A 25,929-nucleotide genomic window follows, 5' to 3' on the forward strand; every position below is an offset into this window, starting at 1 on the left:
AAGAAAGAAAGAAAGTTAAATAAAATTTAAAAATAAAGGAACCAAGATCTGGGCATATTGAAGCATTGTTATTACTGTGGTTGTTGTTGATTCGGGGATTATCCAACTAGTTTCTGCCCTGGAAGGTCTTCCCTGACCTCTGACCACACAGTACCACTGTTGTTTTACTGCTTCCTGCTAGGATGCTCTATTTCCCAGTCTTTTCTGGAGGCTCGCTGTTCTCTGTCTGCATTCCTGGCCCCCTGGCCCAGCAGAGATTTCTGTAGGGAAACACCTGGCTCTGGAACCAGAGGCAGCCAGTCTTGGGAGCAGCCTCTCCAGGTGAAGAGTATTATCAGCAAGCAAATGGTTGGCACGCACGTGGAGACCAAGAGCACCTCGCGCGGGCAGGAGGGGATCCAGCCACACCCCATGCAGCCTCCTGCTCCTAGGCTGCATCTGACCAAGACAGCTTCTTGGGAACACTGTGTCCCCGCGCCCTGGGGCGAGGTCTCTCCTTCAAGAGCAGTGCCTGGATTGAGCTGGTTTGCTCTGCTCTGTTCTCGTCCTGTGGCCACAGCCCTGATCCCACACAGTTTATAGACTCCACGGTGCCTGCCCAGAGCTATTTCTTCCCTCTGGGGCTTTGCCCGTGTTGTGTCCCAGCCTGGTGAGCCCTTTCTCCTCCCCACCCTGTAGACTTAGCTATCGCTTACTTGTTCATAAAGTCTCAGCTCAGGCCTTGCCTCTTCCAAGGAACCTTCCCTGACCCGCTCCCCACTCTCCGCTGGGACTTACGTGTCGCTTAATCTCTATAGATGCTCTTATCACCTATTGCAATTTATTCATCAAATATTTACTGAGTGTCTGTGTGCTCTGTATCAGACCCTGGGCACAGAGCTGTGAACAGTAGCAGCCGAGATTTTTTGAGTATTACAGTATGCTAGGCATCCACCCCTTGCCACGGTCATGTAGGGTGAGTGCCAGTATTATCTGGTATTACAAATGGGGAAAGTGAGGCACAGAGAGGTGAAGTAACCATCCCCAAGCTCACCAGTTGCCTAAGGGACACAGCCAGAAGTGAAATCAACCAGGCTGGCTCTGTGGTCTGTGCTCTTGACCTCTGAGCTCTTCGCCTTCTAGACAGACAAGGTCATGCTCCTTCCCCAGGCTTATGTTCTAAGCAGGAGACAGCTAAGTGAGCAGTTAAGTCAAGAAGATAATTTCAGGCCCGGCACACTGGTGGATGCCTGTAATCCCAGCATTTGGGGAGGCTGAGGCCAGAGGATCCCTTGAGGCCAGGAGTTCAAGACCAGTCTGGGCAACATAGCAAGACCCCATCTCTACAAAAAATTTTACAGATTACCTGGGTATGGTGGCACATGCCTGTAGTCCCAGCTACTCAGGAGGTTGAGGCAGGAGAATATCTTGAGGCCAGGAATTTGAGGCTGCAGTAAGCTATGATCACACCATTGTATTCCAGCCTGGGTAACAGAGTGAGACACTGTCTCTACCAAGAAAAAAAAAAGGCGGGGGGAGATGATTTCAGATTCTGATGTATCTGATAAAGAAGATAATCAACTGGTGGAAGGGCCAGGTGCGGTGACTCACGCCTGAAATCCTAGCACTTTGGGAGGCCAAGGCGGGTGGATCATCTGAGGTCAGGAGTTCAAGACCAGCCTGGCCAACATGGTGACACCCTGTCTCTACTAAAAATACAAAAATTAGCTGGTTGTGGTGGCACATGCCTGTAATCCCAGCTACTCGGGAGGCTGAGGCAGGAGAATCACTTGAACCCGGAGGGCAGAAGTTGTAGTGAGCTGAGATGGCACCACTTCACTCCAGCCTGGGTGAAAGAATGAAACTCCATCTCAAAAAAAAAAATAGCTGGGCGTGGTGGTGCCCGCCTGTAATCCCAGCTACTCAGGAGGCTGAGGCAGGAGAGTTGCTTGAACGGGGAGGCAGAGGTTGTAATGAGCCAAGATCGTGCCGGTACACTCCAGCCTGGGTTACAGAGTAAGACTTTGTCAAGAAAGAAAGAGAGGGAGGGAGGGAAGGAAGGAAGGAGGGAGGGAGGGAAAGAAAGAAAGGAAGGAGAGAGAAAGAGAGAGAGAGAAAGAAGGAGGGAGGGAGGGAGGGAGAGAAAGGAAGGAAGGAGAAAGAAAGAGAAAGAGAAAAAAAAGAAGGAAGGAAGAAAAGAGAGAGAAAGGGAGAAGGGAGGAAGGAAGGAAAAGAAAAAAAGGAAAAGAGAGAAGAAAGAAAAGGAAGGAAAGGAAGGAAGGAGAAAGAAGAAAAGAAAGAGAAAGAAAGGAAGGAAAGAGAAGAAAGAAAGAAAGAAAAATAAATAAAAGAAAAGAAAAGAAATAAAGAGAAAAAAGAAATAGGAAAATCACATTTTGGAAGGAGAGGGGGGTTGACAGGATTCCACTCTCTGTCCTCAGCCACACCGGAAGCTACAAAAGGCAGCCCTGTCTTGTTTTGCTTGGTGTCCTTAGCCCAGCACCCACCTCAACAAACATTTATTGGGTGGAAAAATGTTATTTCTTCCTGTTTCCCCTTGCACCACGGAGGAAACCCAAGCTCAGCGGTTGAGTAAGCAGCTGAAATCTGTTGACAGTGGCAGAGCTTGGGGCAGCCCCCATATCCCATTTCACAGCCTGCCCTGGACCCAAGTCATTCTGCAAGGCCACCGGCTGAGACAAAAGATACAGGAAATGGCTTTCTTATCTGAAAACGTGGGAAAATAACACCTGCCCTCGTGGGGTTATTTTGAGAATTAAATGAGATCATCATGTACACAGAAAGATTCAGCACAGGCCTGGCCCATAAAAGTCACTCAGTGAAAGTTTGCTGTGAAGTATAAGGCTTCAAAGACAATACTGCATGGTAGGTAACGTTTTGTGTGTGTGTGTTATTTGATGTACTTACTCTCATTCCTTCCAGTTTTTATTTTTAATTTTTTACAACTTACTGTTTTTTGATACAGGGTCTCACTCTGTTGCCCAGGCTGGAGTGCAGTGGTGCAATCACAGCTCACTACAGCCTCAAACTCCCAGGCTCAGGTGATCCTCCCACATCAGCCTCCCAAGTACCAAGTAGCTGGGTCTACAGACACTTGCCACCATGCCTGGCTTTCTTTTTTTTTTTTTAGAAACAGGGTCTCAATTCGTTGGCCAGGCTGGTCTCGAACTCCTGGGCTCAGTCGGGCGCAGTGGCTCACGCCTGTAATCGCAGCACTTTGAAAAGCGTGGGTGGATCACCTGAGGTCAGGTGGGTGGATCACCTGAGGTCAGGAGTTTAAGAGCAGCCTGGCCAACATGAAGAAACCCCGTCTGTACTAAAAATACACAAATTAGGCCGGGCGTGGTGGCTCAAGCCTGTAATACCAGCACTTTGGGAGGCCGAGACGGGCAGATCACGAGGTCAGGAGATCGAGACCATCCTGGCTAACCCGGTGAAACCCCGTCTCTACTAAAAAAAATACAAAAACTAGCCGGGCGAGGTGGTGGGCGCCTGTAGTCTCAGCTACTTGGGAGGCTGAGGCAGGAGAATGGTGTAAACCCGGCAGGCGGAGCTTGCAGTGAGCTGAGATCTGGCCACTGAACTCCAGCCTGGGCGACAGAGCCAGACTCCATCTCAAAAAAAAAGAAAAAAAAAACACAAATTAGCCAGGTATGGTGGCAGGTGCCTGTAATCCCAGCTACTCAGGAGGCTGAGGCAGGAGAATTGCTGAGATTCTCCTCAGCCTGGAGTGAGATCACACCACTGCACTCCAGCCTGGGCAACATACTGAGACTCTGTCTCAAAACAAACAAACAAACAAAAAAACTCCTGGGCTTGAGCGATCCTCCCACTTTGGCCTCTCAAAGTGCTGGATTTACAGGCATAAGCCACCATTCCCAACCTCCTCTTGTTTTTAATAAATAAAAAAACAATATAAAAACATCAAGAAATATTTTTTAAAGCTGCTTACTTTGGAGACTTGAGAACATGCATGTTGACCGAACAGGGTTTGATGAACTCCAGCACACCCGTCAACAGAAGAGGAAAGGAGGAATCCTCCCCTGAGCCTTCTGGTGGACCCAGGCATTCCTCGGCTTGTGTCTGAAGGCCCCTGCCTCAGTCTTCAATGAGCTTCTCCTCTGTATCTGTCTCTCTTCGGTGTCTTCTTTTTTTTTTTTTTTTGAGAAGGAGTCTTGCTCTGTCGCCCAGGCTGGAGTGCAGTGACGCGATCTCGGCTCACTGCAAGCTCCGCCTCCCAGACCCACGCCATTCTCCTGCCTCAGCCTCCCGAGTAGCTGGGACCACAGGCACCCGCGACCACGCCCAGCTAATTTTTTGTATTTTTAGTATAGACGGGGTTTCACCGTGTTAGCCAGGATGGTCTCGATCTCCTGACCTTGTGATCCGCCCGCCTCGGCCTCCCAAAGTGCTGGGATTACAGGCTTGAGCCACCGTGCCCGACTTCTTCTGTGTCTTCTAAGGACACTCGTCGTTGAATTTCGGGCCCACTTGGATAATCCAAGATGACTTCATCTGGAGATCTTTAGTCACATCTGCAAACACCCTTTTTCCAAATAAGGTCGCACTCGCAGGTTCTGAGGGTGAGGACATGGATGTGCCTCTTTTGGGGTGTATGTGAGACAGACGAAAACATCTAAGAAAGCTCTTTTTTGTTTTTTGTTGTTGTTGCTGTTCTGTTTTTGTTTTTTAGAGACAGGGTCTCACTCTGTCACCCAGGCTGCACTCCAGCCTCGAACTCCTGGGCTCAGGCAATCCTCCCACCTCAGCCTCCCAAGTAACTGGGACTACAGGCATGTACCACCACACCTGGCTAATTTCTGATTTTTTGTAGAGATGAGGGTCTCACCATGTTGCCCAGCCTCGTCTCAAACTCCTGGCCTCAAGCGATCCTCCCACCTTGGCCTTCCAAAGTGCTGGGATTACAGACGTGAGCCACCACGCTCGGCCAGAAAGTTCTTTTTCATAACTCATGGCTAAACCAGGGAGCCTGAGCCCCAACTCCAGAGAAATTCCCTTCCCCTGTTTTCCCAAGGGAGCCTGGGAATTCACCTCTCTGGTTTTTGCAAGAGGATGGACAGAATGACCTGTTGCTCGCCTCTCCCTTTCGGAGCCCCTCCAAGGAGGAAATGAAGGGTGGAAAGCAGACAGTCGGGGAAGGCATTGTCTGTGGTGGAACCTGCCCTGCAGCTGATGCTATTTCTTTTAGGAACTTCACTTCCATCTTCTACCCTAACTATGGCAACTGTTACATCTTCAACTGGGGCATGACAGAGAAGGCACTTCCTTCGGCCAACCCTGGAACTGAATTCGGTGAGTTTTGGTTTATCCTGGGCCAGAGCCAAGAGGCTTTAACCACCCCTACGACGTGGGACTGAAAGACCATCAGCTGTTGCAGGGTGGGCCTGAGCGGGGACTGATGCCGGCATCAAGCGGAGTGACCACTACTGAGGCTCTGCTGTGTGCCAGGGAAGGCCAGGCCAGGCGCTTCCTGAGCCATTCCCTCCCGCAATGCTCAGAATCCCTGGGTAGCAACTGGTGTTCCCATTTTGCTGATGAGCAAAGTGAGGATTTGGAAGCAGCACAGCCTCGTGGTCAAGAGCTGAAGCTTCAGCCAGTCATGGTGGCTCATGCCTGTAATCCCAACGCTTTGGGAGGCCGAGGTGGGAGGATTGCTTAAGCCCAGGAGTTCGAGACCACCCTGGGCAACAAGATGAAACCCCATCTCTTAAAAAAAGTCCAAAAATTAGCGAGGCATGATGGCATGTACCTGTAGTCCCAGCTACTCAGGAGGCTGAGGCAGGAAGATCGTTTGAGCTGGGGAGGTCAAGGCAGCAGTGAGCCATGATCGCACCACTGCAGCTCCACCATTTATTTGCAGGGTGTTCCTGAGCTCCAGAGCAACCTTCTCAAAGCCTTAGTCTCCCCATTCATAGCTTAGTATATAGTAGCAGAGCAGAGCATTTAGTATAATAAATCGAATCTACCTTGTGAGCCATTATGATGAGTAAATAGTATATGCCTTGTGAGTCATTATGATGCAATGTGGTAAATTATTTCAACTGCCTAGGAAGTAGGAAATGCTCCATGTAGGCTGAGTATTCTGAGCAGTTTTTAAACAACTTGTCCAGGATCATGCAATTAATACATGGACCAAAAGACATTGCATATTCTTACCTGTAAGTGGGAGCTAAATAATGTGCACAGGTGGACAAAGAGTGTAGAAGGATGGACATCGGAGACTTAGAGCATGGGAGGGTAGGAGGCAGGTGGGGGCAAGAAATTAATGAGTACAGTATATAGGATTCCAGTGAAGGTTACACTAAAAGCCTAGACTTCACCACTGTACGATAACTCCATGTAACAAAAGTGTGCTTGTACCACTCACATTTATACAAATTAGAAAAAGAAAAGAAACACATAGCACTTAGTCTCTTAGTCTCTCTGCCCCTCTGGTGTACAGTTTTGGTTTTTTGTTTGCTTGTTTGTGACAGGGTCTCGCTCTGTCGCCCAAGCTGGAGTGCAATGGCATGGTCACGGCTCACTGCAGCCTCGACCTCCTGGTCTCAGGTGATCCTCCCTCCTCAGCCTCCTGAGGAGCGAGGACTGCAGGTGGCTAATTTTTTGTAGAGATGAGGTTTCCTCCTGTTGCCCAGGCTGGTTTTTAACTCCTGGGCTCAAGCAATCTGCCCTCCTTGGCCTCTCAAAGTACTGGGATTACAGATATGATCCACCGTGCCCGGCTGTACAATTCTTAAAGAAAGACAGAGACACACAGAAGCTGAAGGAGTCCATCGAAGTGAGGAAATGGGGCATGGCGGATGACAGATCCCCCTCCCTCAGGGCTCAGGTATTGCATGGACCCCTAGAGAAGGGCTGGCGGACTCAGGCTGGCTGTGGTTTTTGGGCTTGTGAGCCAGGCACAGGTGGGAGCGGATCCCCCCTCCCATCTCTCAGGTTCTGATCTCTGCAGCCACCAAGAGGCAGGCTGTCATTCAGCGACCATCAGGGCCGCTGGCCAAGAGTGGGGTAGGTGAGCTGAGTGCCTTTCATTTAGTCCCCGTGCTGCTGAGAGCACTGTCACAGAGGTGCCAGTCAACTTACTTCCAGAGGCAGATGGTTATAGTCAGGCAGCCAGCTGCTGTGTAAGCCCAGCGAAAGTACTTCCTCACTGGAAGGCCTCAGACAAGTCCTTTCATTTCTCTGTGCCTCAGTTTCTCCATCTGTAAAATGGGGACAATACTAGTACCTCCATCATGTGGCCCTTGTGAGCATCCAAGGAACTCATGTTTATTTTATTTTATTTTTGGAGATGGAGTCTCGCTCATGCTCAGGCTGGAGTGCAGTGGTGCGATCTTGGCTCACTGCAGCCTCCGCCTCCCGGGTTCAAGCGATTCTCCTGCCTCAGCCTCCCAAGTGACTGGGATTACAGGCATGCGCCACAATGTCCAGTTAATTTTTGTATTTTTTTTTTTCTCTATTTTGTTATGGAGTTTTGCTCTGTCGTCCCGGCTGAAGTGCAGTGGTGCAATCTCAGTTCACTACAACTTCTGTCTCCCAGGTTCAAGCAATTCTCCTGCCTCAGCCTCCCAAGTAGCTGGGATTACAGGAGCCTGCCACCATGCCTGGCTAATTTTTGTATTTTTAGTAGAGACAGGGTTTCACAATGTTAGCCAGGCTGGTCTTGAACTCCTGACCTCAAGTGATCTGCCTGCTTCAGCCTCCCGAAGTGCTGGGATTACAGGTGTGAGCCGCCGTGCCCAGCCAAGGAGCTCATGTTTAATAAAGCCCTTAGCACAGCACCCAGCAGGCAGCAAATACTCAACTAACCCTTATTGTCCTAACCAGACAGACTCAGCTCCACATAGCTCAGGACTGTGGTGCATGGGAGACTGGGTCCAGTCCCTTGATAACAGTCAAGTGGGGGAAGGAAGACAGACAATAAAAGAAGAATCACACAAATGAGGCAGGAAGGAAAGTTCCGGGGCTAAGGAGAGCATACAACCAAGACCCTGACACCTCGTCTGAGGCATCAGGGAAGGTTTCTGGAGGAAGTGATGCTGGTTGAGATCTGAAGGAAGAGCATGTGTTTCTCAGGGGAAGGGAAGGGGCAGAGACAGCATTCCAGAGCGAGGGAATAGCACTCCAGATTGAGGAACAGCATTCCAGGTGAGAGAACAGCATTCCAGAGCAAGAAACAGCACTCCAGGTGAGGGAACAGCACTCCAGAGTAAAGGAACAGCATTTGCAAAGGCACAGCAGGAGGAAGCCATGCAGAAGCTCGGAGGCATTGAACGGCGACAGCGAGGGCACCTGTGGTGTGGGTGGGCCATGGCCACGCCGTGCTTCCTAGATCTACCTCCTGATCAGAAAAGAGATCATGGGGAGGCAAGAGACACCCAGGGAGGAGGCTACGTCAGAGCCTGCCTTGGAGATGGTGGGGGCTTTGCAGAAGGCAAGCAATATTTGAGTACTGAGTTTTTGCAAAATGAAGCCAGCCTCCTTGGCGGTCCCTGGAGGTCCCCTGGCTGGAGGGAGCTTGAAGAAGTGGGTAGTGGGGTCTCCTTTCTGCCTCAGGAACAAGTTCAGGCAGCCCTCACCTCACCCTCCCCACAGGCCTGAAGTTGATCCTGGACATAGGCCAGGAAGACTACGTTCCCTTCCTCGCATCCACGGCCGGGGTCAGGCTGATGCTTCACGAGCAGAGGTCATACCCCTTCATCAGAGATGAGGGCATCTATGCCATGTCGGGGACAGAGACATCCATCGGGGTACTCGTGGTATGTCCGGAGCCCAAGGGCAGTCCTAGAGGGTCTGAGGGTGGGGGCCCACCTGTCCAGGGCCAACTTCCCTTGGCCTGGGAGGAGGGGATCCGGGCCCCCCAGCCCTGGCCTGCCTTCCTTTTGGCTGGAACTCCCCCAGGGTGGCCAAGCTTTAGGGGAAGGTGAGCCCTCTGGCGCCCCCTCTGGCACCTGCAGGGGTCCACAGCCCTCTATCCCCGCATACTTGATGGAAGGCAGGTGCAGAAAGGGTTGCCTGGAGCGACCAGGGCCCCCCTCAAGCAACCCCTCTAAACCCAGGACAAGCTTCAGCGCATGGGGGAGCCCTACAGCCCGTGCACCATGAATGGCTCTGAGGTCCCCGTCCAAAACTTCTACAGTGACTACAACACGACCTACTCCATCCAGGTGGGAAGGCGGCGCACGCCTCATGCCCCGGGGCCCCGTCCGGGTTTATGGGGTGGAGGCCTCAGTCCTCCAGGAGAACTGGCTGGCTCTGCTGGGCTTTTGTAGGTGGCCATGGGGCACCCCTGGGCCTGTAGGACCAGTCACCTTCCTGGGCTCTCTCACCAGGGCCTAGGGCTGGCCACTTCTCATCCCCACTTGAGCAGGTGTGCACTTGGGGACGCCCGGGGGAATATAGGGATCTTACTCTGGGGTTTCCCAAGATGAAAACAAAAAATAGCAGCTAACACCATCAAGCTTTCATTGTGTGTGAAATGCTGCGCTAAGGGCTGGAACACATTCCATCATCATTTAGTCCTTCAACCCCCTCCCCCCATGAATCCATAATATACTAATGACAGCAGCATTTATTGATAAACTAATAATAGCAGGCTTACCATGTGTTAGACAGTCACTGTTGTAAGTAATTTACATATATTACATCATTTAACTTTCACAACAACCCTAAGATGTAGATGCTATTATCATTCCCATTCTAGGAATGAGGAAATTGGGATTGACAGACCCCAGTTCAAATACATCATCAATTTACCTAAGAAGTCCCCCCAACTTATTTTTTTCTTAAGACGGAGTCTCGCTCTGTCGCCCAGGCTGGAGTGCAGTGGCATGATCTCAGCTCACTGCAACCTCCGCCTCAGGTTCAAGCAATTCTCTGCCTCAGCCTCCCGAGAAGCTGGGATTACAGGCACCCGCCGCCACACCGGCTAATTTTTCTGTATTTTTAGTAGTGATGGGGTTTCACCAAGTTGGCCAGCTGGTCTTGAACTCCTGACCTCATGATCCTCCCGCCTTGGCCTCCCAAAGTCCTGGGATAACAGGCGTGAGCCACCATGCCCAGTCTTTATTATTATTATTTTTTAAAGAGATTGCCAGGCATGCTGGCTCACGCCTGTAATCCCAGCACTTTGGGAGGCCAAAGCAGGTGGATCACACTTGAGGTCAGGAGTTCAAGACCAGCCTGGCCAACATGGTAAAACCCTGTCTCTACTAAAAAAGACAAAAAAAAAAAAAAATTTTAGCCAGGCGTGGTGGCACGCGACTGTAGTCCCAGCTACGCAGGGGGCTGAGGCAAGAGAATTGCTTGAACCTGGGAGGTGGAGGTTGCAGTGAGCTGAGATCATGCCACTGCACTCCAGCCTGAGTGACAGAGCGAGACCCTTGTCTCAAAAAATAAAATAATAAAAAAGAGAGACAGGGTCTTGCTCTGTCACCCAGGCTGAAGTGCAGCGGTGCCATCATAGTTCACTGCAGCCTTGAACTCTTGGATTCAAGTGATCCTCCTGCCTTAGCCTCCCTAGTAGCCAGGACCACAGGCATGAGCTACTGTGCCTGGCTAATTTCTTAATTTTTAAAATTTTTTGCAGAGACAGAGTCTTGCTATGTTGCCCAGGTTAGTCTCAAACTCCTGGGCTCAAGCAGTCCTCCCACTCTGGCCTCCCAAAGTGCTGGGATTATAGGCATGAGCACTGCACCCACTGGAAGTCCCTCTTTGTATCTGCCCTCAATCCTCTTTGCTGTAGCTGGCGGCGTCCTTCTTGTCCTGATCTCTAGAGTTAACCCAGACCTGCCCCTAGTCCTGGCCCCCTTGGAGAGGGCAGATTGAATCCTTGCAAAGGTGACAAAAATGACCACTCGCTGATACTTCCTCTCCAGCCCAGTCTGCGCTGGCAGATCAGTGCACTGAGGCATAACAAGAGGGCAGCCCAGTGCCTGCCTCAGTGTCTGGGTGCCCGAGCATGGCATGGTGCCCTTTCCCCGTAGTCACAGGAAATGACCCTCCTGGTGCCCACCTGCCCACCCATTGCTTGGCTGGTTTGGCCACCTTGCGTCTGGAGGGACTTCTGCCCATTATGGAGAACTCTAGGCATCATCTGAGCCTCTGGAGGGACAGACAGACAGACAGGGCAGTACAGGGAGGTGGGAAACATGGAGAAGAAGGTGCCAGCCCCAGAAACTTCATTCCAGGAAAACTGCGCCTCTCGTTTCTTCTGGTGTGGTAGCCACCCAGGCCAGAAAACAGCCAAGAAGCCAGGCCCTGATCAGGAGCTCTGCCCATCCCCATGGCCACCCCAACCAGGAGCCGGCTTGAGCCCACCCCAGCCTCCATCACAGGGCCTGAGAAGGATTCCCGCTTTCCAGATGAGACAGAGAGGTCTACAAGAATATAAGACACCTTGGTGGGGCACGGTGATGCACACCTGTAGTCCCAGCTACTCAGAGGCTGAGGCGGGAGGATCGCTTGAGCCCAGGAGTTTGAGGATGCGGGGAGTTGTGATCACGCCACTGCACTCCAGCCTGGGCGACAGAGTGAGACCCTGTCTCAGGAAAAATACAAAAAAAAAAAAAAAAAAAGTATAAAAGAGGCCAGGCACAGTGGCTCACGCCTGTAATGCCAACACTTTGGGATGTCAAGGTGGGTGGATCCCCTGAGGTCAGGAGTTTGAGATCAGCCTGGCCAACATAGTGGAAGCTGGTCTCTGCTAAAAATACAAAAATTAGCCAGGTGTGGTGGCACGTGCCCGTAATCCCAGCTACTCGGGAGGCTGAGGCAGGAGAATCACTTGAACCCTGGAGGCTGAGGTTGCAGTGAGCTGAGATCATGCCACAGCACTCCAGCCTGAGCGACAGAGCGAGACTCCATCTCAAAAAAATAAAGAATGTAAAACACTTGCTGGAAACCCAGCCCTGGCTGCTCCTGGCCATGCCATTTAATCTGCCATTCAGCCCCGATTGCCTGCCCTCAGGAAACCACAGACTCGTTAGGGGCAATAGAAAGGCAGCACATAGGGACCTCAGACAGACGCAGGAGGAGCAGAAGAGGACTCGGGCGCAGGTGGGGAGGGCGGGGCCGAGTGGAGAGAGGTAGGGAGGAGCTGGCCAGGGCTGTATCCAGGAGCCCAGGGTAGTCAGGACCTAAGAAACTAGATAGGCAATGAAACACCAAGAACCGCTGCCTCCATCCGTGCAGCGCTTCCTGAGAACCTGATGTGGCCCTGAATCCTCCCTCCCAACCTCAGGAGACAGGTGTCCTCAGCACCCTGTTTCACCTATGAGTAAACCGAGCCCCAGAGGGTCATGACTCGCCCTAGGACACATTGCTGGTCTCTGAGTGGACTGAAACCAGGTCAGAATGACCTGAAAGCCCAGTATGCTGGGGCCGAGTGAGTTGAGACTCATCACATCCAGCCTCCCAGAGGCTGCCCCGGAGCCCTCTTCTTCCTCGCCCCACTGGGAGACATTCTGCAGACCAGTGGGCTGCTCACTTCCTCTGTCATTGACTGTGCGTCAGGACGCTCAGAGATCATCCTTCTCCTGGCTTTCCCTGGGCAATTCCCTCTGGGAGGAAGGAACGCAGAGCCAGCCTGCCTGGCTTCCTCGGCGGCCTGTCAGGGTGCATCTGTGTCAAGTGCTTGGACGGAGGCTGGCATCCTCATAATGAGAGCTTTCTGAGCATTGGCTTTATCATTAGGAGCAAGCTGCTCTTCCCCATGGTGAAGGGTGAGGACCCCAGCTCTGAATGGTGAGACCTGGGATACTGGGGTCTGGCCTAGGTCCCTCTGCGGGGTCCAGGGACCTGCTGGGAAGCCCAAAAGCGTCCAGGACTGTGGGGTCTGTAGCTTCAGCCAGTCATCTCAGCACAGCTTCTCAGCCCTGGAGCACCTCCGCCAACTCCCCTAGCTCCCTTAGCCTGGGCATCACTTCTCTGGACACCCCGGTGCTGGGATGGGGACATCACTGACCGTGCCTGTGTTCTCACCTTATGAACCCCCTACCCCCCACAGGCCTGTCTTCGCTCCTGCTTCCAACACCACATGATCCATAGCTGCAAGTGTGGGCACTACCTCTACGCACTGCCCCGTGGGGAGAAATACTGCAACAACCGGGACTTCCCAGACTGGGGTGAGTGGGGACACAGCGGGATCAGCACTCCAGCCAGCTGGGGCCACAGAGGCTCTGACCATAGAGGAGGGGGCAGAGCTCAGTGCCCTCAGCAGAGTCCAGAGATGTGCCCAGAGTGGCTCCTCAGTCTGAGGTCCCTCCTACAATCCCTTCCCAGGCCTCCTTTCTGCAGGAACCCAGCCTTCTCTCTGCTCCTCAATTTCATGAAGCATGGGCTTGAAACACATAGGCATAGCGTGCATGTGTCCTTGTGGGCCTGTGTCTGTGTGCCACACTAATGCTTGCACATGCGCAACCCTAGGCATGTGGCTGCTGGCGAGTGTGTGCCTGCACTCATGTTTTCAAGTGCACATGTGCAAAGGCATTTCCATGCTTGCGTCCAAATGCACGGGAGCCGTTCATGACTGCAGTGGGTTGCTGTGTGTAGGTTTATGCACAGGCACAAATCACTTCCAGGGTCTGCATTTGTGCACTCTGGCTTTAGTGCACTCGTGTGTGTGTGTGTGTGTGTGTGCACGTGCATGTATGGATAAGGCCATGCGTCCCTCTTCAGCATGTGTGTTCATGTCTATGTGGGTTCACTGGGTCTCTGCAAGGCACTGGGTGGGAGGGGAGAGTGAGGAAGCCATTAGCATGATGGTGGCCTCCGAGGACTCGAAACCTGGAGTCGCAGCGGGAAGAAGAGCCCTGCGGGGCTCACAACCAATTGGAGCTGGGGCCTGGGAACCCTGGCGGTCTGGAGTCCAACCGCCGATGAATGTTGTCAGCAGGGTGCAGTGGCTCATGCTTGTAATCCCAACACTTTGGGAGGCTGCGGCAAGATGATCAATTGAGGCCAGGAGTTCGAGACCAGCCTGGCCAACATGGCAAAACCCTGTCTCTAAAAAAAAAAAGAAAAAAAAAAAGTAAAAGAATAAAAAGAATGCTGTCAGCAGGAGACTTACCACTTACAACCAACACAAATTAAATGGGAAAAACGTTATTCCTTCCAGTCACCCACCTTTGTTCATGACCCCATAACCCCGTCCCCCAGGCAGGGCTGGGGATGGCTGGCAAAGAGAAAGCTGCTCTGACCCCCTCTGAGCTGGGACCCAGGCCACACTGGGGTGCAATGGCTGGAGGTCAGGGGCTGGGTAGGGAGTGGTGATTTTTCGTGACACCTCCTCCCGCCACCTAACCACAGGGCCAGGAGAGCAGAGGGGCCAGCCAGAGGCTCAGCAGGGGACAGGGGCTAGAAAGTCCCCTCAAACCTCTTGGCCGCCTCTCTGTCTCCTGCGCAGCCCATTGCTACTCAGATCTGCAGATGAGCGTGGCGCAGAGAGAGACCTGCATTGGCATGTGCAAGGAGTCCTGCAAGTGAGTGCGGGTGGGCGGGCACAGCAGCAGGCGGGCATGGAGGGGCATCACTGGCAGGGACCGCAACAGGCCTGACCTTCTCTTTCAGTGACACCCAGTACAAGATGACTATCTCCATGGCTGACTGGCCTTCTGAGGCCTCTGAGGTGAGACAGTTGGGGGCCAAGCTCCTGGCCCTCAGCTTTGGGCTGGGGACAAGTCTGGGCATAAGATGTGGGCTATATGGAAATTTGGAGGGGGTGCCTTTTCCCCTCCCTCCTTCTCTCTTTTCCTCCTTCCTTCTTTGTCTGCTTTATTTCTTCCTTCCATCTTCCTTCCTTCCTTCCTTCCTTCCTTCTCCCTTCCTTCCTCCCTCCCTCGCTTCTCCCTTCCTTCTTCCTTCCTTCCTTCTCCCTCCCTCTTTCCCTGTTTCCTTCGTTCCTTCATTCCTTCCTTCCTTCCTCTTTTCTTCCTTCCTTCCTTTCTTCCTCCCTCCCTGCTTCCTTCTTTCCTTCCACCAGTATTCTCCCAGGCAGTGTGCTATGTACACAACACAGAATTAGACAGACATAATCCTTTCAATAGGAGAAGGCCAAGATCACAAATAGAAATAAAATCATTTCAAAGTGTGATTATGGCTGTGAAATAAATAAACAGGTGATGGGAGAGAGTAACTGAAGGAAACTACTTTATTTTTGTATTTTTACTTTATTTTTGGAGACAGGGGCTTGCTCTGTCACCCAGGCTGGAGTGCAGTGGTGTGATCACAGCTCACTGAAGCCTCGAACTCCTGGGCTTAAGGGATCCTCCTGCCTCAGCTGTGGTCCTCAGCTGGGACCACAGGCACATGCCACCAGGCCTGGCTAATTGTTAAACTTTTTGTAGAGATGGAGTCTCGCTATGTTGCCCAGGCTGGTCTTGAACTCCTGGCCTTAGGCAATCCTCCCACATCAGCCCTCCCAAAATGCTGGGATTATAGGCATGAGCCACCATGCCCAACCTCTGGGAAAGCACGTTAGGTAGAGCGGTCAAGGAAGGCCTCTCTAAAAAGGTGACATTGGAGCTGACACCTGGAGGCAGAGGCTGAGTCAACATGGGCAGAGCTGAGGAGGATTCCAGGCAGAGGGAGCAGGAAGCGTGAGAACCAGAGGTGGGGAAGAGCCGGGCAGGGTGGCCAGGCCCGCCGGGGAAGAGTCTGGAGACCCGAGTCCCTTCTGCCCCAGAACAGCAGCCACAGTTTCCACTACAACCTTCCTCCTGCTCCCCATCCAAACTGTGATTCCCCCGGGGGCCTTGGGAAGGGACAGGGCTGTGGTCTACCTCCCCCAGGGAGCAGGGCCGTGACTGGGAGGGATGCTGCAGATGGCAACTTTTGCAGCCGCCTTCTTGGGTTCCAGGACTGGATTTTCCACATCTTGTCTCAGGAGCGGGACCAAAGCACCAATATCACCCTGAGCAGGTGAGCCTGAGCGTGGGCGGGGCTGGGGAAGACAGGGAAGGGGGTCCAGAAACTCGGGGCAGGAGTTTGGACACAGAACAGCTCCTCAGACACCTTCTCACATGGGTCAGACCCAGGAGCAAGTCTCCAGGAGGAGGCACTAGGAGTGAGAGAGAGGAAAGGCAGCCATGGGGACTCTGAGTCTACCAGCTGCTAAGGAGGAGCCTGTGTTTCCCTGTCACTGTCCACCCAGCCATCCAGTCATCCTCCATCCTCCACCCACACACCCAGCATCCTCCACCCATTCATCCTCCATCATCCACCCACGCACCCAGCCATCCTCCACCCATTCATCCTCCATTCTCCCACCCACGCACCCAGCCATCCTCCATCCATTCATCCCTCCATCATCCACCCTTCCATTCTGCCTCCCACACACCCAGCCATCTTCCAGCCATTCATCTTCCATCATCCACCCACACACTCAGCCATCCTCCATCCATTCATCCTCCATCATCCACCCTTCCATTCACCCAGCCATACACCCAGCCTTCCTCCACCCATTCATCCCTCCATCATCCACCCTTCCATTCGCCCAGCCATACACCCAGCCATCCTCCACCCATTCATCCTCCATCATACACCCTTTCATTCTCCCACCCACGCACCCAGCCACCCTCTCCATCCATTCATCCTCCATCATCCACCCATGCACCCAACCATCCTCCACCCATTCATCCTCCATCATCGACCCCTCCATTCTCCCACCCACGCATCCAGCCATCCTCCATTTATTCACGGATCTCTCCATCCACTCAACACAAAAAAGCCCCCTACTCTAGGAGTACAGCAGGGAAGGAGCCTTAGTCTGCCTGAGAGATAAGGGAGGTCTGCATAGGGAGGTGGCTTTGAGTGAACTCTCCAAGGAGGAGTAAGTGCTGTTCAAATAAGAAGAGGCACCAATGTCCAGGCAGAAGACAAAGCTTAGAAGCCTGGAGGCATGAGATAGCACAGCCTTTCTGAGGACCATCACGTGGGAGGGGAAGCCCACACAGCCACCCCTTTCTGTCCCAGGTGCAGTGAAGGTGCTCATGGCTCAGTGAAGAGCTCTGTGCAGAGTCACTGCGTGTAACCCGGGCCACTCTGAGGGTACAAAGTGGGGAGCTCAGAGCAGATCTTTGGGGCTGTCCCAGGCCAGAGTGTCCTGTAGGGAACTGGTAGGCAAGGGGTGGAGGAAGGGGGGCCATAGGATGGGTGCTGGGTGGAGATGCCCAGAGGGGCTGGGAAGGGCTGCACTTGCAGTTCTTGCTTGGACTTCACCACTCATGGGGGCATGCATGAGAGAAGCTCAGGATAGAGGAGGGGGCTGGGGCGGCCATTCCTTGGCTGCCTTCCTGTGTGCGTGTTCACGTGTGCATGTGTGCATGGGTGTGTGGGTGCATGTGGGTGCATACGTGTGTGCATACATGTGGGTGTGTGTGCACATGCATGTGTGTGTATGTGTCTATGTACACGTGTGTGTCTGTCTGGAAGGGGATACATTAGTCCTGGCCCTTCTCGCTGCCTCCTGCAGGAAGGGAATTGTCAAGCTCAACATCTACTTCCAAGAATTTAACTATCGCACCATTGAAGAATCAGCAGCCAATAACGTGAGTTTAGGAGGCTCCTGATACCCCAGCACTGCCCTGCCCTGCCCTGACCCCTGCACCCTGAGGGTGGGGGAAGGGTTCTGAGCCCTATGGAGGGATTAGGAGATCCCCAAAGCAGTCCCAAGTTATTCCCCTGGGCCAAGATGGTCACCGCCTCCCATTCCCACCCAAGAATCACCTCCCAGGAACCTGTGAGTCTGGGCTAGAGGCAAGAATGTGTGGCCTGAGCCCACCTCAGCTCCCCGTTCCCCACAGCTCGTCTGGCTGCTCTCGAATCTGGGTGGCCAGTTTGGCTTCTGGATGGGGGGCTCTGTGCTGTGCCTCATCGAGTTTGGGGAGATCATCATCGACTTTGTGTGGATCACCATCATCAAGCTGGTGGCCTTGGCCAAGAGCCTACGGCAGCGGCGAGCCCAAGCCAGCTACTCCGGCCCACCGCCCACGGTGGCTGAGCTGGTGGAGGCCCACACCAACTTCGGCTTCCAGCCTGACACGGCCCCCCGCAGCCCCAACACCGGGCCCTACCCCAATGAGCAGGCCCTGCCCATCCCGGGCACCCCGCCCCCCAACTACGACTCCCTGCGTCTGCAGCCACTGGACGTCATCGAGTCTGACGGTGAGGGTGATGCCATCTAACCCTGCCCCTGCCCACCCCGGGCGGCTCGAACTCACTGAGCAGCCAAGACTGTTGCCTGAGGCCTCACTGTATGGTGCCCTCTCCAAAGGGTCGAGAGGGTGGCTCTCCAGGCCAGAGCTTGTGTCCTTCAACAGACAGGCCAGCAGCAACTGGCCCGTTCCTGGCCAAGGGCTCCGTAGGATCACAGTGCTGGTACAGGATGCAGGAATTAATTGTATCTTCACCTGGTTCCTACTGTCGTCCCTCCCTGTCCTGATCCTGGTCCTGGCCAGGCCCTGGAGACCCCTCAGAACACCTTCTCCTGGTGGCAGGCCACCTCCCTCCCAGTGCCAGTCTCCGTCCGCCCCAGAGAGGAACAGGCAGGCGGGCCATGTGGTCTTCTCCTTCCTGGCCTTGGCTGGCCTCTGGGTCAGGGGTGGTGGAGAGATGGAAGGGCATCAGGTGTGGGGACCCTGCCAGGTGGCACCTAATTTACTCTAGAAAATAAACACAGAAAACACCGAGTCCAGCTGTGTTCTTCGTTTGACTGGGCAGCTGGGGTGCCCTGATGGCAGAAGGGCATCCATAATGGCTTGAGAGAGACCAAAATTGGTTTAAGGGAAAGGGTCTCAAGCCCCTCCTTCTGCTGCCAGCTCCCAGGCCAACACTCATTAGTCCCTGCCTGGGTCGTGTGCCCATCTCTGACCCAGTCAGTGTGGCCAGCTAGATAAGCTGCTCTGATTGGTCACACCTGAATTCCTCTGCCCAGACCTGAAGCCAGTTTGGCCCCCAGGAGAATCACATGGTCCAAGGGTGGCGGTGGCACAGTTCCCAGGGTTGCCAGATAACAATCAGGCTGCTTGGTTGAATTTGAATTTCAGATATACAAACTGAATTTTTATTATTATTTTTTTGGCTCTCGTCGCCCAGGCTGTAGTACAGTGGCGCGATCTCGGCTCACTGCAACCTCTGCCTCCTGGGTTCAAGTGATTCTCATGCCTCAGCCTCCCGAGTAGTTGGAATTACAGGTGCGTGCCACCACGCCCAGCTAATTTTTGTATGTTTAATAGACAGGGGGTTTCACCATGTTGGCCAGGCTGGTCTCAAACTCCTGACCTCAGGTGATGCACCCACCTCAGCCTCTTGAAGTGCTGGGATTACAGGCGTGAGCCACCGACCCCGGCTGAAAAACTGATTTTTTAGTATATGTACATCCATACAATACTGGAGACACATACAAATAAATCATTTGTTGTTTTTGTTGAGCATTTTATACATACATATTTTTATAGAGATGGGGTGTCGTGGTGGCACGGGGTCGCCCAGGTGGGAGTGCAATGGCATGATCATAGCTCAGTGTAGCCTCAAACTCCTGGGCTCAAGCCATCCTCCCACTTCAGCCTCCCAAGCAGCTGGAATTACAGGTGTGCCCTACCATGCCTGGCTAATATTTTTAAATTAAATTTTAATTTTAATTTTTTTCATTCTGTATTTTTAATTGCCAAATACAGTCCCCCAGAATCTTAAGGTCCCCAGAGAGAGATCAGGGAGCTGTCACCAAAGAAGAGTATGTTCTGGCAGGTGCACACACAGCACTGCAGCACCCTGCTATCACCTACCGGGCCCCTGGTGATGAAGGAGAGGCTGGCTTAAAGCTTGAGCCTCTGAGGGCCCAGCCTTTCTGGCCTAAGTCACCTGTGTCCCTTGGACTGGAAGGTAAACAAGCTGGCCTCCCATCAAGTGCTCAGGATGGCACCTATTGGAAGAAGGAGGTGCCGCAGAGTCGGTGCCACCTCAGTCAAAGGCAACGTTGCTAGGGGCTGAGTAGGGAGGGCTGAGTAGGAAACCGGGTTTCCCAGCCTGGGGCCTGGCTAGTCCACAGGCTGGGCCCACAACTCCTGGTGGTTACCACCCTCACTACTGTGATTACTGCTTTTATTACTAGCAGTAGTAGTTGTGGCCACACTTACTGTTACCATTCATTGTTATTAAACAAGGACTACATTGGATCAAGTACTTATCATATGCCAGGCACCATGCCAAGAACTTTTTAAATCTTATTTCATTCTCATAACCACTGAGAAATAGTACAATAGCATCCCATTGCACAGGTAAGTACACTGAGGCTTAAGAGGTGAAGTAAGGTACTCAAGGTTTGTAAGTGACAAAGCCGACACCCCAGCCTCACCCTTTGGGTGCCAATGGTCATAACAATACTAGTCCCTTACAGGAGCCCAGAGCTTTCGTTATCTATTCTCTCATTTGAAGCCATGGGGCATTATTATGTAGCCCGCGTGGCAGCTTTTCAGTCACATGTCAATTTGAACAGGTTTAAGCTACAAAGGGAATTCATCAGCTCTTGTAGTAAGAGGGTTTCAGGCATGGCTGTATGCAGGCGCTCGCCCAGATCTGGGGTTTCTTTTTTCTTTTTTCTGAGATGGAGTTTTGCTTTTGTTGCCCAGGCTGGCATGCAGTGGCGCAATCTCAGCTCACTGCAACCTCTGCGTCCTGGATTCAAGCGATTCTCCTGCCTCAGCTTCCCGAGTAGCTGAGATTACAGCTGCCCACCACCATGCCTGGCTAATTTTTATGTTTTAGTAGAGACGGGATTTCACTGTGTTGGCCAGGCTGGTCTCGAACTCCTGACCCCAGGTGATCCACCCACCTCAGCCTCCCAAAGTGCTAGGATTACAGGCGTGAGCTACCATGCCCAAACTAAGGTTTCTTTTTTTCTTGTTTTGAGACAGGGTCTCACTCGGTTGCCCAGGCTGCGGTGCAGTGGCACGATCATGGCTCACTGCAGTCTGAACCTCCCGGGCTCAAGCAATCCTCCCACCTCAGCCTCCCTGAGTAGCTGGGACTACAGGCATGCACCACCACGCCCGGCTAATTTTTGTATTTTTTGGAGAGACAGGGTCTTCCCATGTAGTCTAGGCTGGTCTTGAACTCCCGTAGTCTAGGCTGGTCTTGAACTCCCGGTTCACGCGATCCACCAGGCTCGGCCTCCCAAAGTGCTGAGATTACAGGCATGAGCCACCACGCCTGGCCTTATCAGGTGATTCTGTGTTGCTGTCCTTCTTAGAAAGGTTTCCTCCCTGTGCTGTTCTTTCTGAATATCTCTTTACACCTGCAGTTGCAGCCCTGTCCCCTCAGCACAGCAACTCCAGGGGGAAGAAGGCTCTTCCTGCACATTTTCCCAGCAATAGCCCCAGGAATGAGGCTCATTTGGACCCGCCCAGGGCCCACGATCATCCTGAACAGGTCACGGCAACAGGGAATGGATGGAGATACTGCCTGGCCGGCCCTGAGTGAATCTATGGAGGGCGGCCCTTGACAGACACCTGTGAGAGGTCCTGTTCAGAGACATTTTGGAGCTGCCTGTAGATTGTGAGGTCAGGACCAGGCTGAGGGTGGGCATCAGCTTGCCATCCCTGCTGGCAGGGGACCATGAGGGCCAGGCCGTGGTGCAATGGCCTCATTGCTAAAAGCGGGCTCCAAGTCATTCCCCTGCCCTCTGGATCTAGCGGAGAGAAATGCTGTCCTGCTCCTACTCTGAGATTCCTTTTTTACGGCTGGAAACAGGCTGCGGAGACCAAATTGCCCAGAAAACAGCATTCTGTAAATCCTAACTCTACCCCAAAAGGGAAGGTGGGTTACAGATGCCAGAAGACTATGAAATTAACACCGTGGGCTGCGTGCAGTGGCCCATGCCTGTAATCTCAGCACCTTGGGAGGCTGAGGTGGGCGAATCACTAGGGGTCAGGAGTTCAAGACCAGTCTGGCCAACATGGTGAAATCCCATCTCTACTAAAATACAAAAATTAGCCAGACATGGTGGCGCATGCCTGTAATCCCAGCTACTCGGGAGGCTGAGGCAGGAGAATCGCTTGAACCTGGGAGGCAGAGGTTGCAGTGAGCCAAGATCACGGCACTGCACTCCAGCCTGGGCCACAAAGTAAGGCTCTGTCTCCAAAAAAAAAAAAGAAAGAAAGAAGGAAATTAACATTGTGTACACGTGGCCACCACCACTGCATTTCAGTGGCTCTTCAAATAACCCGGAGTTAGGTACCATTTTGACTCCCAGTTTTCAGATTAGGAAATGAGGCTCGAAGAGGTGAGGTGACTTTTCCAGGGTCACACAGCAGCTGGGAGGTGACGAAGCGTTGAATCAAGCCCAAGCCTGTCCCACTCCACAGCCTAGTAGGTCTCCTGAGCCCAGCACAAAGCTCACCACAAAGCTTCCACTTCCACTTTCGAGCAGCACGTGTCACCTTCCAGGTTTCTGGCTCTCGCTTCTTCGAGGCAATAGCCAGGCTCAAACCTGCCAGGAACAGCCTGTGATCCACCACATGAGAAACCAAAATATTTTTCTTCATGTGGGTTTGAAGCAGATGCTGTCGGGGCCAGCCAAACTGGTTCTGAGGATGTGAGGATGGCATGTGTGGGACGCTCTGTGAGGACAGAGCCGGTGGGACACTGGCCCTGGCAGCCCAGCGGAGCTGGTTCAAGAGTGGCCTTGGAGGCTGGCCGCAGTGGCTTACGCCTGTAACGCCAGCACTTTGGGAGGCCAAGGCAGGCAGGTCACCTGAGGTCAGGAATTCAAGACCAGCCTGGCCAACACGATGAAACCCTGTCTCTACTAAAAATACAAAAATTAGCCAGACATGGTGGCATGTGCCTGTAATCCCAGCTACTTGGGGGAACTGAGGCACGACAATCACTTGAACCCAGGAGGCGGAAGTTGCAGTGAGCTGACATCACCCCACTGCACTCCAGCCTGAGCGATAGAACAAGACTCCATCTCAAAAAAAAAAAAAGAACGGCCTTGGGCATGACAGGGTCACTCCAGAGGGCTGGCCTGGGTGACCTGCCTGCCCGCTGGGATGACGTGTCCTGCCGCGTGCCCACCGTGTCCCACAGGAGGAAGGCTGCCTAGCAGCCAGGCAGTACAGGTACCATGGTCACCAGGCTCACTCTGAACTCCGGCCCTGCCACGTGGTAGTTGAGTGTCTCTAGGAAAGTCCTTAAACCTCGCCATACTGCGGATAAGACCCCCTGCCTCCCAAGGCTAGAGTGAGGTCTGTTTATTTATTTATCTATCGATTGACTGACACAGGGTCTCACTGTCACCCAGGCTGGAGGGCAGTGTTGAGATCATAGTTCATTGCAACCTCCAATTCCTGGGCTCTAGTGAGCCTCCTGTCTCACCCTCTTGAGTAGCTGGGACTACAGGTGCCCACCACCAAGCCCAGATAATTTTAAAAAATTTTTTGTAGAGATGAGTCTTGCTCTGTCACCCAGGCTGGAGTGTAGTGGTACAATCTTGGCTCACTGTAGCCTCAAACTCCCAAGCACAAGCGATCCTCCCACCTCACCCTCCCAAGTAGCTGAAACCACAGGTGCACACCACCACAGGCTGTTGATTTTTTTTTTTTTTTTTTTTTTTTGTAGAGACAGGGTCTCACTACGTTGGCGAGACTGGTCTCAAACTCGTGGCCCCAAGCGATCCTCCCGCCTCAGCCTCCCAAAGCTCTAGGATTACAGGCGTGAACCATCATGCCCAGTCTGTGGTGAGGTTTAAGTGAGACACCCCAGAGAGAGGCAGAGCTCAGCCCAGCTCCTGAGACCCAGGCAGGGCTCGATTCCAATGACAGCCCCTGTGACAGACACCACAGCCATCCCCTTTCTTTCTTGTTAACAGAAACCCAATCAAGGCAGCCAATAAGCCCAGCTCAGGCTATAAGTCCTGATTGGTCTAAGCCAGTGTTTCTCAACTGGAGAAAGTTTCTGGAGACATTTTTGGCTTCACAACTAGGAAAATATTACTGGCACCTAGTGGGTCAGGAAATGTAAACGGCCTGTAATGCACAGAACAGCATCAAACACACAGCTGTCCAGCCCAAAACGTCAATAGCCAAGGCCGAGAAACGCTGGTGGAAGCCAGCCTGGGCTTTCCCGCCTCCTTTGTAGCGGGGACGCCTCATGACTGAGAAATGGCCAGTGAGGGCTAGGAGAAGGTTGGCCAGGGCTTCCAGGGAAGCTGCCACTTGCCTGATAGAAGGGCCAGAATTGCTGCTGTACCGTCTCTGCTCTCTTCCCTGAATGCAGACACAGCACCTGCAGTTGCAAGAGTCACCTTCCACAATGAGGCCTCCAGCACGTGGGGCAAAGTTTCAAATCACAGAAAGGCTGGCCTTGGGCCTGACTCCAACCAGCCACTACATCAGTGCCTGTAGCCACCACCTCTTTTGTTTTTTGAGATGGAGTCTCACTCTGTCACACAGGCTGGAGTGCTGTGGTGCGATCTGGGTTCACTGCAACCTCCGCCTCCTGAGTTCAAGCAACTCTCCTGCCTCAGCCTCCCGAGTAGCTGGGATTGCAGGCATGCACCACCGTGCCCAGCTAATTTTTGTATTTTTAGTAGAGACAGGGTTTTGCCATGTTGGCCGGGCTGGTCTCCAACTCCTGACCTCAGGCAATCCACCTGCCTCAGCCTCCCAAAGTGCTCGAATTACAGGCGTGAGCCACCGTGCCCAGCCACTTTTTACTTCTTGTTATCAAGAAAAATTAATGTTTAAGTCGCTCAAATTACGTTATTCCATTACTTATAACCAAATATAATCTTAACAGATAGATGCTATTAATGAAAAACGCTAAAGTTCATACACCATACATTTTAAAAAAGAAAAACTGTGGGCCAGGCACAGTGGCTCACGCCTGTAATCCTAGCACTTTGGGAGGCCAAGGCAGGAGAATCACTTGGGCCTAGGAGTTCGAGACCACCCTGGGCAACAAAGCAAGATCCCGTTCCTACAAAAACTATTTTTAAAAATTAGGCAGGTATGGTGGTCCCCATCTGCAGTCCCAGCTACTTAACGGGCTGAGGCAGGGGCATCACTTGAGCTCAAGCGTTTGAGGCTGCAGTGAGCTGCGATTGTGCCACTCCAGCCTGGGTGACAGAGTGAAAACTTGCCTCAAAAAAAAGGAAAAAAGTGAAAGCCAAATTCCTTACCATGGCTGACAAGCCCCCATATGATCCGGCCTCCAGCTTCTCCAGGGATCCTGCTTTTCCCCTTTCCTCCACGTAGCCCCTCCTCTCCTGCCCCAGCCGCCCTTGGACATGCCTCAGGGCCCAGTCTGCACCACTCCCTGGGCCTGAACGCCTCTTCCTTCACTCTCTGCCACATGGCTCTTACTCTGTAGGTCTCGGGCTGCCCACTTTATGCAGTGCCTTAACTTACGCAGCTTCCACCTTAACACCCGTTAACTTACCTCTGAAATTATCCCCATTTATCTTCTTCTCCCTCCCTCCCTCTCCCACTGAGCATAAGCTACAGGGGGAAGACCCGTATCCCCAGACATCCCCAGTGCACACAGCACGACAGGCATGTGGGAAGCACTAAAAAATGCATTGAAGAAGGAAGAGGCCAGGTGCCTGGCTCATACCTGTAATCCCAGTACCTTGGGAGGCTGAGGCAGGCGGATCACTTAAGGTCAGGAGTTTGAGACCAGCCTGGCCAACATGGCAAAACCCCATCTCTACTAAAAATACAAAAATTAGCCAGGCATGGTGGCTGGTGCCTGTAATCTCAGCTACTCGGGAGGCAGAAGGGGGAGAATCACTTGAGCCCAGGAGGCAGAGGCTGCAGTGAGCCAAGATCACACCACTGCACTCCAGTCTGGGTGAAGGGGGGGGGGGGGGGGTAGAAAAAGGGGGGAAAAAAAAGAAGGAAGGAAACAGTCTTC

At 52.8% G+C, this 25,929-nt stretch overlaps 1 protein-coding gene across 2 annotated transcripts in view; it reads left to right on the forward strand.

The window, feature by feature from the left end:
* Positions 1-18,712, forward strand: part of SCNN1B (sodium channel epithelial 1 subunit beta) — an 84,897-nt gene extending 66,185 nt beyond the window's left edge. For both annotated transcript variants that reach the window (XM_023189323.1, XM_023189322.1), the window contains 9 exons: positions 5,210-5,313; positions 8,617-8,780; positions 9,081-9,188; positions 13,028-13,145; positions 14,426-14,501; positions 14,590-14,647; positions 15,878-15,939; positions 17,492-17,567; positions 17,823-18,712. In XM_023189323.1, the coding sequence (XP_023045091.1) occupies positions 5,210-5,313; positions 8,617-8,780; positions 9,081-9,188; positions 13,028-13,145; positions 14,426-14,501; positions 14,590-14,647; positions 15,878-15,939; positions 17,492-17,567; positions 17,823-18,203 (1,147 nt within the window). In that variant the 3' untranslated portion in view covers positions 18,204-18,712. The remainder of the gene's footprint in view (positions 1-5,209; positions 5,314-8,616; positions 8,781-9,080; positions 9,189-13,027; positions 13,146-14,425; positions 14,502-14,589; positions 14,648-15,877; positions 15,940-17,491; positions 17,568-17,822) is intronic.
* Positions 18,713-25,929: the final 7,217 nt, after the last annotated feature.

This window comes from Piliocolobus tephrosceles, chromosome 17 (genome assembly GCF_002776525.5).
Source record: "Piliocolobus tephrosceles isolate RC106 chromosome 17, ASM277652v3, whole genome shotgun sequence".
Lineage (NCBI taxonomy): Eukaryota > Metazoa > Chordata > Mammalia > Primates > Cercopithecidae > Piliocolobus > Piliocolobus tephrosceles.